The sequence below is a fragment of the Zonotrichia leucophrys genome, chromosome 14 (assembly GCF_028769735.1).
Source record: "Zonotrichia leucophrys gambelii isolate GWCS_2022_RI chromosome 14, RI_Zleu_2.0, whole genome shotgun sequence".
NCBI lineage: Eukaryota > Metazoa > Chordata > Aves > Passeriformes > Passerellidae > Zonotrichia > Zonotrichia leucophrys.
In genome coordinates, this window is record NC_088184.1 from 6,793,139 (window position 1) to 6,807,106 (window position 13,968).

At 37.8% G+C, this 13,968-nt stretch overlaps 1 protein-coding gene across 5 annotated transcripts in view; it reads right to left on the bottom strand.

Moving 5' to 3' along the window:
• The window catches only part of MRTFB (myocardin related transcription factor B), a 66,657-nt gene that overhangs the window by 16,287 nt on the left and 36,402 nt on the right, over nucleotides 1–13,968 (bottom strand). For all 5 annotated transcript variants that reach the window (XM_064725440.1, XM_064725436.1, XM_064725437.1 and 2 more), the window contains 7 exons: nucleotides 10,052–10,117; nucleotides 9,015–9,070; nucleotides 8,374–8,449; nucleotides 7,698–7,859; nucleotides 6,985–7,169; nucleotides 2,772–2,912; nucleotides 1,477–1,724 (listed from right to left, as the gene is read on the bottom strand). In XM_064725440.1, the coding sequence (XP_064581510.1) occupies nucleotides 1,477–1,724; nucleotides 2,772–2,912; nucleotides 6,985–7,169; nucleotides 7,698–7,859; nucleotides 8,374–8,449; nucleotides 9,015–9,070; nucleotides 10,052–10,117 (934 nt within the window). The remainder of the gene's footprint in view (nucleotides 1–1,476; nucleotides 1,725–2,771; nucleotides 2,913–6,984; nucleotides 7,170–7,697; nucleotides 7,860–8,373; nucleotides 8,450–9,014; nucleotides 9,071–10,051; nucleotides 10,118–13,968) is intronic.

The following is a 13,968-nucleotide window of genomic DNA, read 5'->3' on the forward strand; positions in this document are numbered from 1 at the left end:
ATTAACTTTTTTACAAATCTATGCTTAACCTAACACATTACTGTTAAGTCTTTTCAGTAAAACAAAACAAACAGGAAAACAGAGAGTAGTATGTTGCTGTTTTGGTTTGGTTTTGCAGTTAAGCATACCAATTTATGCTTCATAGTTTTGATTATTGTCATGGTATCTCTGAAGAACACTATGGACTGCAAACTCTATTTACACAAAGTAATCACCAGCCAGGGCAATTAGTTAGTTTTTTGTCTGGCATCAATAACCACCCCCCAGTACTGAACTCTGTGATGGAACCCTTCCATAGATGTCCAATGTTCACACACAGTATGGACTGACATAAAGCAGTTCACTTTGATGATGATGCATTTTTATCAGCTGTACTCAAGAATCTCATAGAAAGATTCTGAAGTAATTGTAAAAAATTAAAAATGCCACCATTTACACTAGGTATCATAAGTCAGCTCTTTGATTTCGTTCAGCTGATTTATGAAGAAATGTTTCTGAAATGTCAGTAAATGGAACATAAGAAGCGTGGGCAGGCAGGCAGAAACATCGCCAGTCCAAATGTTAGGATACATGGTAATTATAAATACAACCACAGATGGTAGCTTTAACTTTTCTAGCCTCACTTGCTGAAGAAAAAGAACTCAGTGAAAACTCATTTTAAAAAAATAGCTGAAAGTCAATTTGAATTTAGGCTTGTGTGACAGTGGCATGCTACACTTTAAGCACTTCTAGGAAAAGACTGGTCTTAGATGATGAGAATTAAACTCTGCAGATAGTCAACTTCTTGTTTTGTTATGGGATGCTGGCAACTCTTTAAACATTTATTTTTTTGACTGTTTCTACCTATAAATCAGTGAGTGTACTTCTCACTGGTAAAAGTGCTAAAGATCTTCTCACTGATAAAAGTACTAATGAGGAACTCATACCAGCATTAGAGATGAGGCTATAAACAACAGACAGATCTTATCATATCTAAAAAGACCGATATGTCTTATTTGTAAACTGCAAGAATGTGGTTTGTGAATTTGATGTAAAAAAAATAAAGCCACAGGAATAGTGCATGTCTTTGTTAAAGACATGGTCTGCAAGCTTCTCTCCTGCCTACCTAGCTCACATTTGAGTGAAAATGGTGTCAAAACTTTCTTGATTTTGCACAAATGCATTTGAGTTTCAAATATGCATTTAGTCAGAAAAAACACATCTGACAGGTAAGATGTTGTGTTTCCATGTCACATAAAAATAACTAGGACCACCTCAAGGCTTCTCAGACCTCAGGGTTATTTTAACAAGAGAACAACCTCACACCTTGTTAAATAAGGCAAATAATACCCACAGTGATGCAAAATACCATTTAAAGTTTTCTTGGGTTCCAACTGTCTCTTTAATGCTTGCAAACCATGTTTACTTCTAAAGCCCTAAGCCTATAACTGATGTATATGTTTTTTCTTAAAAGGACACAAACAATGCTTCACATACTTCAGCAGTGCAGGCAGAATTGTCTGGTAGTTGTAGTGTTGTTGCTGTTGGCTCAGGATCTGCAGCTGCAAAAACAGTTGCTGCTGTTGTAGCAGACGAGCATAGTTGGAGTCCATCTGTGGCTCATTTTTCTCACCTTTCTGATCAGGTGGAATATACTGATGATACTTCAATTTTTTCACCCTTGGCTTAGGTTCTTTACATTTCTTGCTCCGATGTTTATCATTTGGGTTCTTTGGGTGGCTTTGCTGTTTATGGATGGAAAAGATTGAAACAAAACCACAACAAATGTCACTTAAAGCAGTTATGCATGGCTCAGAGATGCAGCATACCAGAGCACTTTTACTGTAGAGAGCTGCTGAAAACAACTGTCCTTAAAAACATCCCCAGATGAACCATCCTTGGAAGGGTAACATACTCCAGCTGGCTTATCCCCTGCACACGTAGGGCTCATCAAATCACAGTTTGGGAATGGTTTCTCAAAGCTGGCACAGCTACTACTCATTCTACAAGTCATGACCTGTCATTGCAAAGAGGCATCCTTCTTAAGCAGCTAAATTCAAAGCCACTTAGCAGTTTGTGGAAGTAAAAGCCAGTATTCTAAATTCCATCTGTAAACATCTGAGGTACTTAGAGGTCTAGACTGAAAGCATGGACAGACACTCCTATAAATTACAGGCAGCAACATCTTCATTAGCAACGCTCAAGTGATTAAAACTATCTTCCTTTACAAGCTCTTTGAAATTATTTTGAGGGAAAATTGAAGGCAGTTACCTAATCATACAGAAGGTATCAAAGCAGAAATGCTGTGTAGATGCCCTTTTGGGGCACATCTGAATTAAGGTCCTGCATTAAATAAGCTGGTACATATCCAGTGATTTCAAAGGTATAGCCAAATTTCTATTAGAAAATGACTGCCAGAGGTCATCCTGGTACATTTAACTGAGTTCATTTCATGTAGGTAAGTAGAAGTCTACATACAAATATTCATTAACACAACTGAAGACAGTGGAGTTACTGAAATGAAACATTATGGACATAAAGAAATCCCTCTCTAACTGTATTTGAAAGGTTTCCAATGCTGCTGGCAAAGTCAGTGCAGAAAAGAGAATTGAGTATGTTCTTCTGATCTTCAGCAAGGGTACAGGAGCTTCTCCCTCACAATGCATTCTGCTTATACATTCAAACAACTGAGACAACAGTGTGGAAAAGGAGCAGTGCTGCTCACCACTTTGGCTGCAGGTAGGCTATGAATGCAGTGACTCTCTATTCAGTTATCCTCCATATAAACCCACCTTCACTAAGGTTGGCCCAGGCTTTGCTGCAGATACAGTGCTTGTGGTCAGGGTGGTTGCAGCAGTGGAACGAGTCACGTGCTGTTCGATTGTAGAGGGAGTTTTGAGGAATTCAGGAACTGGAGAGGTTAAAGGTGGATACTGGGATTAAAAAAATATAAGGAAAAAGAGAAACATTAAAAACATCGACCACCAGAGTAACTGGAAAAAATGTGAAAAAGTTAAGACAATTGACTATCACATCAAATTCACAAAATACTTTTTCGGAGGAATGGTGAAAACAGAACTCCTGTACATGTATACAGGTACTCTATAAGGGCACATTTTGGCACACTTCAAACACAGCAAATAAAATAAAATGGTTTCTTACTTTGACTTCTTAGTTAGCTAAGAAAACATTGCTTTATTACTATAAAATTGAGGCCTTCAGTATTTTTTGTCTGTGAAGTCAGATTTCTGTGTATACAAGGAGAATCTTACCACCCAAACAAGTACTGTCAGAAAGGCATTGCTTTCATAAAGGTCAAACTTCAACAGGCAAACAAACTTCTTGTTTCAGAATGATCACGCAGCAGGACAGAAGGTGCATTTTCACCCTTCCTGTGGTATTTTCAGAGCCCCACCTCTGACTGTGCCAGGAGGTGCATTTCTTCTATATCTTATGCCAGCAGAAGTGTAAACCCAAACTTTGCTCATCATCTATTTGTCATACCAATTTTTATTGTGCTGAAATCGGTTTGTAATTTTAGGTCTTAAAGAAACCTTATTATTTCCTTCTGTGGTGAATACCCCTCTGATGGAACACAGACTCTACATAAACAGATCTCAGCCCCTGTGTTCCTAGATACACACAGAAATCTTTACTCTTTACTCAGAAACAGATTTTTCATTCTCTGATTATCTTCCTGTTACAGTTAACTGTGTTAACAGTTTTCATTAGTCTTTCTTGGATATAAGTAACTGAAAATGTTCAGGATATTCCACGTAGAGTCTCACTGCATCCTTACAGTGGCATTAGCACTTCTCCTGGAACCACCTCTTCTGACAGGCTTGCAGTTTTACAGAGGATGTGCACAGGAGCTCCCTGACCCCACTGCTGAACACTGCACCCCAGCTCTCTTCCTCCTCAGTTTGCTCTTGAGTTCCCAGGTTTCCACATTTCTTTGTCATGGCAAAGAGGGGCGTTGTGTATTTTTCTTTCCAAGAACTATTCATTCTATTGGAATTGCATTTCTCTCCTAAAAGCAATATCAACCAGTTCTTTTTGCATAATAACAATCCAACTGTGTGCTGACTGTGCCTTCCTACTTTTGTTAGGTGCCCTGTTCTTACGTCAAGGCTGTTAACGGTAACATGAAACCAGAACGTCCCAGATCAGCTCCCACAGAGCACTGGTCCCAGCTTCCTTTCAGCCAGCACTTCCCTCTTTCTGGCTCATTTCTGGTAATCTCCATCCTCATTTTCCCAGTGTTTAATATCATCCAGTAATAAATCCAGCCAGATGACATCAGTTGCACTTCCATTGTTTAAGAAAGCAATTAGATCCCCTAGTACAATCCTCCTTTTATAAAAGCCCCTTCTTTATATTCCTATCAGTAAACATCCTTTTTCTTCCAAATTAATTCCAAGACTTGCATTATAATGAAGTCTGACAGGTATTTTCTGTTTCATTTCTTCCTGTACCTTTCCTGTATTTTTCTGTACTACAAAGGACTTAACTTGGTACACATTTTGCAACTCTATGTCCTGGTTCTTTTGTGTTTCTGGGATAGCAGTTCCCAAGGTGCCAGTCTGCATGAACAAAGCTCTCTGACTTTTGCTCACCATTAATTTGTAAGAAATTTCCATTTTATCTTCATGTTTCATTTAGACATCTCACTGTGTTCCCAACCATCAGCTGCCAAGAGGCAACTCTAGCCCCTAACCCAGTAAACTGAGTAGTGGGTTTGATCACAGAGGAACAGCTCCTGATGCTTCATTAAACAGCAGATTTACCATGCCCTCCCTGTCACTGAAACACTGTGCACACGCCTGGCCTGTCCTATCCAGCCTGGTGGCAGGCTAAAGATACAAATGTCTCTATTTTTATTTCCAAGTTTCCAAGTGTTTGCTCTGGAAAGCATCTGATATCTACACAATGTCTGTTATTTGCTGGACTTGCACAACAAAAAAAAAAGCACCACCAAAACCCCAAATTACCTCTTTTCACATTGAATGAAAATCATGGTGTTAAACATTTTCCTCTTGCCAGAGAGTAAATTATTTCTCCTTACACTAGTCATTACCCTAACCTACACACAAAGCTTTTTACAGACTTCCCAATTTTACCTGCAAGTGTTAGATGAGGCAATGAACCATGCACATAATTTATTTTTAACTTCAAAAACTTAGATTTAACAGGTCTTGACTTCTTCAGTTGATTACTTCATAAACTAGTCATTATTTAATTTGATCAGATCCCTATTTCCAAATAATATGATTTCTGTACCTTTTCTGCTGGATGCCAACAAGAATCTAGCAGGTCAACAAGCTACAGAGAATATATCAGGGAAACAGTCATTCTGTGCCATCAAGCAAAATTCTTCAGCTGTTTTGAAGATAACTATTTAATATCTTCTGAATTGTGAATACCTCAATTTGATCTGTTTAGAGTATGACTAAAATGCCTAATCCTTACCAGATGCAAGTACACTGGGTTAAAGCAAGTTTTAGGTCATCAATCAGCAAGAGCTGAAGGTTCTGAAACTTATGTTACATCCTCTGATGTCTGGAAATGTGCGGAGGAGGAAGCCTTGAAAAGAACTCTGGCTGCACTCTGCTTTATTCCAAACTTTCTTAGTATTTTTTGTATTTACTTTGTTGTAATAAAATTTAAAATTTATCAGAGGAAATTAAAAGAATAAAGGAGCCATTCCCAGACATGTCTCCTGTAGAGACCTGCTGTGCTGTTATTCTTTAATTCAAAAGGAACAACAAGGTGAGCATCTGTTTTATTCTGCAGAAGAACAACTTCTCATTTTAGATGTGTGCACAGAAGTGGCTGTAATGTGATATGAAATCCATAAGCAAAGGCTTAAAGGTTTTCTGAAGCGCTTTTTCAATCAAGTTCAAGTGCCTTACTTTTTGTTTCTGCAATCACAGATCTCTCTTATGCTTCCTACTTGAAAAGCTTTTGGCATGTATTGCTTTGAGTATTTTATTTAACTCTCCATTAGGAACCTAATTCCTTACTCAGGAATCTAATTTCATGTGGTTTCTTTTCAATTTATTCAACACAAATTATGTTCTCTCAATGTGAAACCCAACTCATATCTTAATCTGTATGTGAGGGAACAATGAAATACAATGGATGTGCTGTACTTTGCATCCAGCATTGTTTCTGCATATAAAATTTACAATACTTTTTCCATCTCCTGTGATAATAAGAAAACCAAGGAGAGTAACACCAGATCCTGAACCACTCAGCTGTCAGGTGTCCATGGTCATAAAGACATTACAGACTTTGGAGCATTAACCAGAGCTGTCTCTTTTTTACTTATTTAACAGTTGACTTTTACATTACTTTCTGCAGTAAGGAGCAAATCCACAGCTCTCTAAATCCTCACACATTTAGATGCTCTGCTATAGAGATAACATTTTATCTGCCACGACACATTTACTTTTCTTTCTTTGTAAGTACCTTGAGGAAATACTAAAAACCTCAGAAAAATCAATATAACTGTCATTTTGATTTCTTAAATAGTAAATTCCTTAGGCAGTATTTTAATAATATAGGAAAGAATATTTAAATTATGTGGGAAACCTTTTTTGTGGACTTTTCTGAAGGTAACAGAACTGACATCAACTGTTGTTGTTTCAGTAAAGTTTCATTCTAAATGAGTTCAAGACCTTGCCCAGAAGGCAGACAGACATTAAGTAATTAATAACAGCTGGAGTAAACCATGGCCATGACCTTTTAAACAACTTCTGGGAAAGCTGCAGATCTTGTCATAATGAATTTCAGGGAATTTATGGCTTCACTGCAGCCTATGGGAATTTCATCACTGCCACCAGCTAAGCCAGGGTTCTACTCTCTACACCCCCAAGCAGAGAAGAGAGTCCCAGACAGCCCTTTGTAGCAGCAGATGTATTCATCCTGTTTGAAACCATGCCCCACTTCTACAGTGCCACACCAAAAGCAAACTGTGAAAATCTTAACATTTAAAAACTGTACCTGTGTTGATGTAGCAGCATTTGGGGTTATTGGTGAGGGTGAGTCACTTGGTTTTGGCTCACCAGGGGAAGCTGCTGAACCCTGGGATTCTTGGCTGGCTGGTTGATCTGGTGATAAAGCATCACTGCTGTCTTCATCAAATGAAAAATCATCCAAAGCTTGAGGGTAATTCTCTTGTCCAACTGCTAAAATGTTTACATAGAAAGAAACAATGTTTTTTTTAATTGCACAAATTGAATTTAGACATTTATGGCAGGATTAGCTAATTGCTGGAAAATGATCAGTTTTCAGCAGTCTAAACATATGGTACCTAAGTATTTATTGTGTTTTTAATATGAGAGCCATATTAAATCATATTCAAGGAATCAATAAAACCAAGTGTGGAGCAGAAGTGGTTTTAGTAAGAGATTAAAAGGTAAGTTCAACAGATATGGGGTGCACACAGACACCTACGACAGGCTGAGGGATGGCTACAGATGTTTGATTATTTGTAATGATTTTTATTTTAAAAAAGCTATTTTCAAAGTTTCATGTAAAAATAGGACTACTTTATTTAAATGATAACAAAGTTTAGGTCTCAGAAGCTGAAAGAGTAAGTAGTAATAAACTTAGCATGTGTTATCTTCTAGTGAACTTTACCCTCAAGAGTTAAATTATTTCTTTTCCACAATGCCACACAGATCACAAACAGAAGCTGTGGGACTTCTACTTGCCTATAATGGCTTCTTTAACGCTGGAGTCTACAGGAAGAATATTTTTTTCTACCAGTTCCATAGGGCCAGGTCTCTGAGCAATCTTCTCATTCAGATCATCTGCCAAGCGAGCTCTCTTCAGTTTCATCTGAGTGGCCTGTAGTGAAGGCTCTGCAAAGGTCTCTAAAAGGATATATTGATTCAGATATTCTGTTCCCCTTGTTCCCCAATTTCATGACAAACAACATTGTCTTGTCTTTGCAATAACCATTCCACTTGTATCAAAAGCAGCCAGGTACAACAGGTAACAGGATAACAGTCACATTTATTAAAGGTTCTTTAGGGCCAGGGGAGAGCATAAGGCTGTCAGGTCATTTTAGGGCATGAGTAGAAACTGAAATAGAAACACTCCATGTACAGATCTGATACTATAATTACCATTATAGATCAAGAACAATATGCAAGAGCAAACAAATAAACACACTGCTGGGAATACCTTCACTGCCATAGATGTATCTGTTAATACACAGATTTAGAATGCAGACTACCACAGACACTGCAGAAGCAGAGAAACAGAGCAGATAAACCTTTAGAATGAATTCCCAGGCAGTGTCATTCAGGGAGCCAAGGCAGAGCAAAGCAAGGCCCTGCTGTGAGCAGCCTGAGCAGGCTCCAGATGCACCCTGTGAGCACGTACCCTCCAGGATGTGCATTCTGACCAGCTCCGAGCGGTCCGGCCGGCTCCGGATCTTGTGCTTCAAGAAATTTTCAGTCTTAAAAGAGAGGAGGAAGCACCATTAGCTACTGTTCACTCAAAAACTCAAAGCAGTTTGACAAATCAGCCACGTCCAATCAATGCATAGTTGCAGTTTCATTCAGATGGGGGGTTAGCACTGTCAGAACACAGGCAGTAGAGGGGTTCCTCCTGCTTTGTTCTGTTTTCCTAGCAGTTAAGCGGGGGTGATGGATTTCCAACTTATTCAGACAAGATGGAAATGTTTCTGGTTTGATCCCACACCACCACATAATCACAATAGTATAGATTTGCCATAGAAAAAAACTGCTGAAGCATAATTTCCCCAAGTATCCAATCCTTAACTGGAGGTTAACCCCCCCATATGTTTTAACCCCCCTTAATTTAATCCCCACTGATCTGTGATGGCTCAGAGAAGTTCCTCTCAGATTTGATATTTTATTTTAACAAATTCTCCCAAAATAAAAGCACACATTTTTACTGTAATGGTAAGAATTTTTCCATATACCCAAAGAATTTAGTATCACAAAAAACTGACTCTCCATTTCCATATGTTAATTCCAAGTTTACACAAAGTGGTTTACCCTGGCTCGCTCCAGGCTCTTTATCTGCTCATGGAATGCAGCTGGACTTTTCAAAGCTGTGAAGGGAGAGGAAGAGTTAAACGGACAGGAAGTAATTTTCTAAAGAAATATGCTAACCATAATGTGTGTATGAGTGTTAACACCACCTCAGAGCTGTGTTTGCAGGATTACATTTGATCTGTGCTAGTTGTATCCACCTATATTTAGCAGAGATGAGCAATACTCCTTTATAGAATACCTGGAATATTTAACAGATTATTACCATGTAATGGTTAACTTTTTCACCATCTACAAAGGTGTTTGTTTAGTTATCAAAACTGTCCCACAGTGAAATTTTGTGAGGTAAGGTTTAGAATGCCAAAATGCCAATTTAATTTAATTTGTTCCACTGAATTTTCTGGCTGTCCATACCTCATACTTGCTGTTATTAGAGAGAACTGGACCTTCCCTTAAGAACTATGCGTTGATTTAAAAATGATATAGAAAAATGTGGAGGAGTTAAATATTCATCTTAGAAAACAGAATGATGTCTAGCTACTAAATAACCAAAAAGAGTAAAAAAACCACTGTTAACCTAGCAATAACATAAATTGTAGAGTGCTCCATCTTAGTGCTATCCACTGAGAGATCCTCCATGTTTCCTGTGCACCTCTCATTTGTTTGGAAACCTTTGTCATTCTACTCTTTAAAAACTGCTGGTTTTATTAATAATGCCAACTCATTTAAGTAATTCAGTTTATTTAGTAAATCAGTCATAATTATTTAAGTAGAGAAAATAAAAGCAGAATCAGACTAGGTCTACAAATCGCTGCATTTCTGTCACAATGGCTATTTTAACTGAAACATGATGCACTTGAATTCACTGAAGCACAGTGAATTCACTACATGCTCACTTAGGTTATCAAAAGGATCCCACAAGTCTTTTCAAATGCTAAAGTTATTTTTAATGATCTCACAGAACTGCTTATCTTCATCATTTCATATATTCAATTCATAATTAACACTACAGAAATACACATTCTAGGTGTAAGTCTTACGTGGCATGATGCCCTGGTCCACCAGCTGTTCTCGTGTCCGTCTCTGTTGCAGCCTCAGCTGAAGTACTGACAAGAGAAAACATTGATTCCTGTGTGAGCACAGTCTCCTCATCAAGTGCAAAACTCCCATTCCAATGATACCAAGTACTGCAGCCTTAGAAATCCTTTCTGCTGTGTATTCAGCCCTGAGAGAACCCCCCAGAGCCATCCCAGGAACAGCTGCTCCCAGGGATGATCCCATCCCCACTTTCACTGGAGTTTGCTCTCAATCTCAGCCCTGATGCCAGCACTGTATTTCCCATCTGCATCCACTTTTCCCACCAGTCAGGCCTCATGAGGAGTGTTGAGCTTACATCAAGAAAACCGTGAGGTAGAAAGAGTTGAAACCATAAACTGGAGCCCATAATGATTACAGAGCCTTACTGTGGCCTAAGCCAATCCTTCCTGACTGGGCTGAAATAGAAATGAACTGTGCAGAGCATTTTAGAAGAAAAGGTCTGTGTGTGTCTTGCTGATTGTTTCTTCTTAAGGTTTTTGTTTAATATAAAGACTGATTGTACATTAAATAAACCTTGCTGAAACACAAGAAACTGAAGATAAGCAGAATTTTATCTGCCTTATTTAAAAACAACAAAAAAGCGTTACAATCAGGAACACACCTTATTCTCTCTCTGAACATCAGAAAATGTTGGTTTTTTTGACTGAGATGTGTGTTATCACAATTACTTAAAGGACAGAATATATCCAGTACTGTCAAATATAGAAAAACAGCTTATAAAGCTTCAGAGGTAACTTCTTACATTTCATTACATTTAATGAAATGTTTCTCACACATTTCTGTGTGTCAACCAATGTGACATATATTAAATGCCACACCAGAAACCACAAAACCTGGGGGAAGAGGTAGACATAAAATATTTATACTTTTAAAGATTATGGCTTTTTGTTGCCGGGGGGAAAAACAAGGGGGAAAAAGTTGTTTCTACCCCTCCCATCCCCTTGTTTCTGTATCAAATTATCATAATGCTTCATTATCTCCTTGACACATATAGCTACTACCCCAAAGTGAAATTTCATCTTCTGAACAAGGGACAGTTAAGACAAAGTATAAATCACATTAAAGATGTGATATTTACATGCTGAAATTCCGACTTGAGAGCTTATTATGGGTGTATGATTATGGTATGCTGTTCCTATTGTATTTCACAAGGAAGCAAAACAAGCTAATGCATTGTCCAAAACATCAAAATGAATGTAATTTCTAAAAAATTAAGCTAAGGACAAAGTTCATTGTTTCCAGAATTTAAAAGGAACCAGCTTATTTCCTGTTCTGCAGTACAGGAAGGATATTCCTCTGGCTAAAGCATTAAGACCGGGAATAGCAAGTCCTGAAAACAAGGACATTATTTTCTTGTATCACACAAACATTGAGAGTTCAAATACAAACATTTCAGGGCTGTGGCACAGCAGATCGGTTCGGACTTTACAATTTTCTTTTACAATTTTTTCTTCACTAAGCTTTTTCATAAAGCCCATTTTGTAGGTGGAGCTGGTTCAGCTATAACTACCTAAGCATTGCTAGGGATGTGCTTTCAATATTACTAATCACAACTGGGAAAGAACATTATTATTGAATATATTATACTGAACGTTATATCTAAATATAAATGATAGGAAGCCCTGCTGTGTAGTTTAGGAATGTATCTATGATTTGTGGCTTCATTTATGGTCAGATATTTGGCTTAAGCTTTACAGAAAGACTAAAAACTGAGCCATATCCTAAACAATGTACAGTGTAAAAAGGGAACATACATGGGACCAGAGCAAAAGGGAGAGAACAGTAAGAATGTCCTTGCACATAAACCTTGTGTGCTCACATGTGAAGCTTCAGCATTTTTTAAGAAAAAATGTAACAAACGTTTTTGTCTCTCATAACATTACTTGTCTGCCCATCATCTGTTCATCTACACTGGGCACTACAAAGCAATAAGGGAAGATTTTGAAGTTGTCCCATCTGTATCTGGACAAGTCATAGAAACAGTGAGAAAATTAGAGATATAGAAGATATAGAACATGTAGTTATTCACTTACTAGCTAAATATCATGAACTTATATATTACATAATAAGGAAAGGACAGCCTGTAGCATGACTAATAGGAAAGCACTGCAGGGGAATGCTAAAGAAGAGATGACTCATAGTTAGAAAGATGGTATAAGATAATAACTGAAGATTTTGACTTGACCAGAGCAAGGAGGTTAAACAGAAACCAAGCTGGATGAAAACCAGATGTTTGCTTTTGCAATCAACTCCAAAACTAACGTTGAAAAAGTGTTTCATAGCTACACTTTTAAAAAAGATAAACATTGAGCAGTCAAATGCATTATTAAATAGAAAAATTTCAAATAGAAAGCAATCTTGAATAAAACCCCTAAATATATTATTTTTTAAAGTTGGAAAGCTAAAAAGGTTTTGCTATTCCAAAGCAAATCCATCAGAAAAAAAGCCAATATTGCTATCTCTATGAAAGAGATACAAGGATCTAAAATACTTTCAGCCCCTACAGTGACACAAAGTAAAAAGCAGAGCTGTTTCTAAGGATGAAGCAGAAGGACCAGTCTGTGAGCTGCAAAACCTCCCAGCCAGAGCAGCCCTGGGTTCCAGGTCAGGGTGTCAGAGCAGGAGTCAGCACAGGCAGGAGTGACCCCTCACTGTCTCTGCCCTGCAGGGGAGCCTGCTGTGGTGTGAAGGGAGGAACAGCAGTGAGGTCTGTGAAAAGCTCAGGAGGAAATGGGGACTCACAAGAACAGCCAGCCCGACAGGAGGATGGGAGTCATGGAAACTGAATCACACGTTTTCAATACAGAAAATATAATGAAATTATCTTCAGAGACAAGGATGAGCCATATGAGAATTCCACTTATGGCAAAGAATTGCTCATTTATTTCTGTGAGAAACTATCTCGAACAGAACACAGGTTGGTTTAAATCTAATGTAATTAAAGCTAATACAGACTTTACTTATGATATATATGGAAATCCATAGAGCAAGAGATTTCTAGAACAGTCAGTAACACACAAAGTGGTATATCTAGTAAAGCTGGATTGAGATAAGAAGACAGCCTAAAAAAAAAACCAAAAAACCCACCAAAAACTCACCAAAAAAATCTAAAAACCACTGAAGCATTACCCAAATACAACATATATATATATACACATACATATATATTATATATACACATACATATATATTATATATGCATATATATTATTAACTCTGGTTCTAGTGTGGGTCGGGGTTTGGATTTTTTACCTTCTTTTGTTTTTCTCCCTCCCCTTTATTTTAAAGAAACATTTACAGACAAACCATCATGGAATGTGGGGAAGGGAGACCTCGAAAGACAGGAGGTGGAGGTACTACAAAGCAAAGTTGCCCTTGGAATGGTGTTCACTCAAATATTGTGTTTTACAGATGGTTCTTATCAGAGTAAATCCATTCAGCTTGCTGCCAGATAGTTAACCTTTCACTTTTACACTTTTAAAATCAGGAAGTTACCTACATAACATCTAAAATCATAAGTGATCTCCAAAATGAAGGCACAACATTAACAAATATTTACCTGTGTTGAAAAACTACTAATGTTGTTAATGCTGTTCCTCCTATTTAAAGTACACGTGCAAAAGAAGGGCAGTGTTAACACCACTGAGCAAATGTAGTTGTTAAAAGACAGTACAAATATTTTGCACTTCACATTATCTGGCAGGAATCCTCCTTCACACCACTGCAACTCTAAAAATTGTCTGTGAACTGCTTCTGAATAAAAGCCATGCACAGAGAGAGACCAATTCCTGCTGTGACCGAGGGAGAAGGGAGGATATTCTTTTTTGTTTTCAACTAAACACACGACTTTAACACTTGA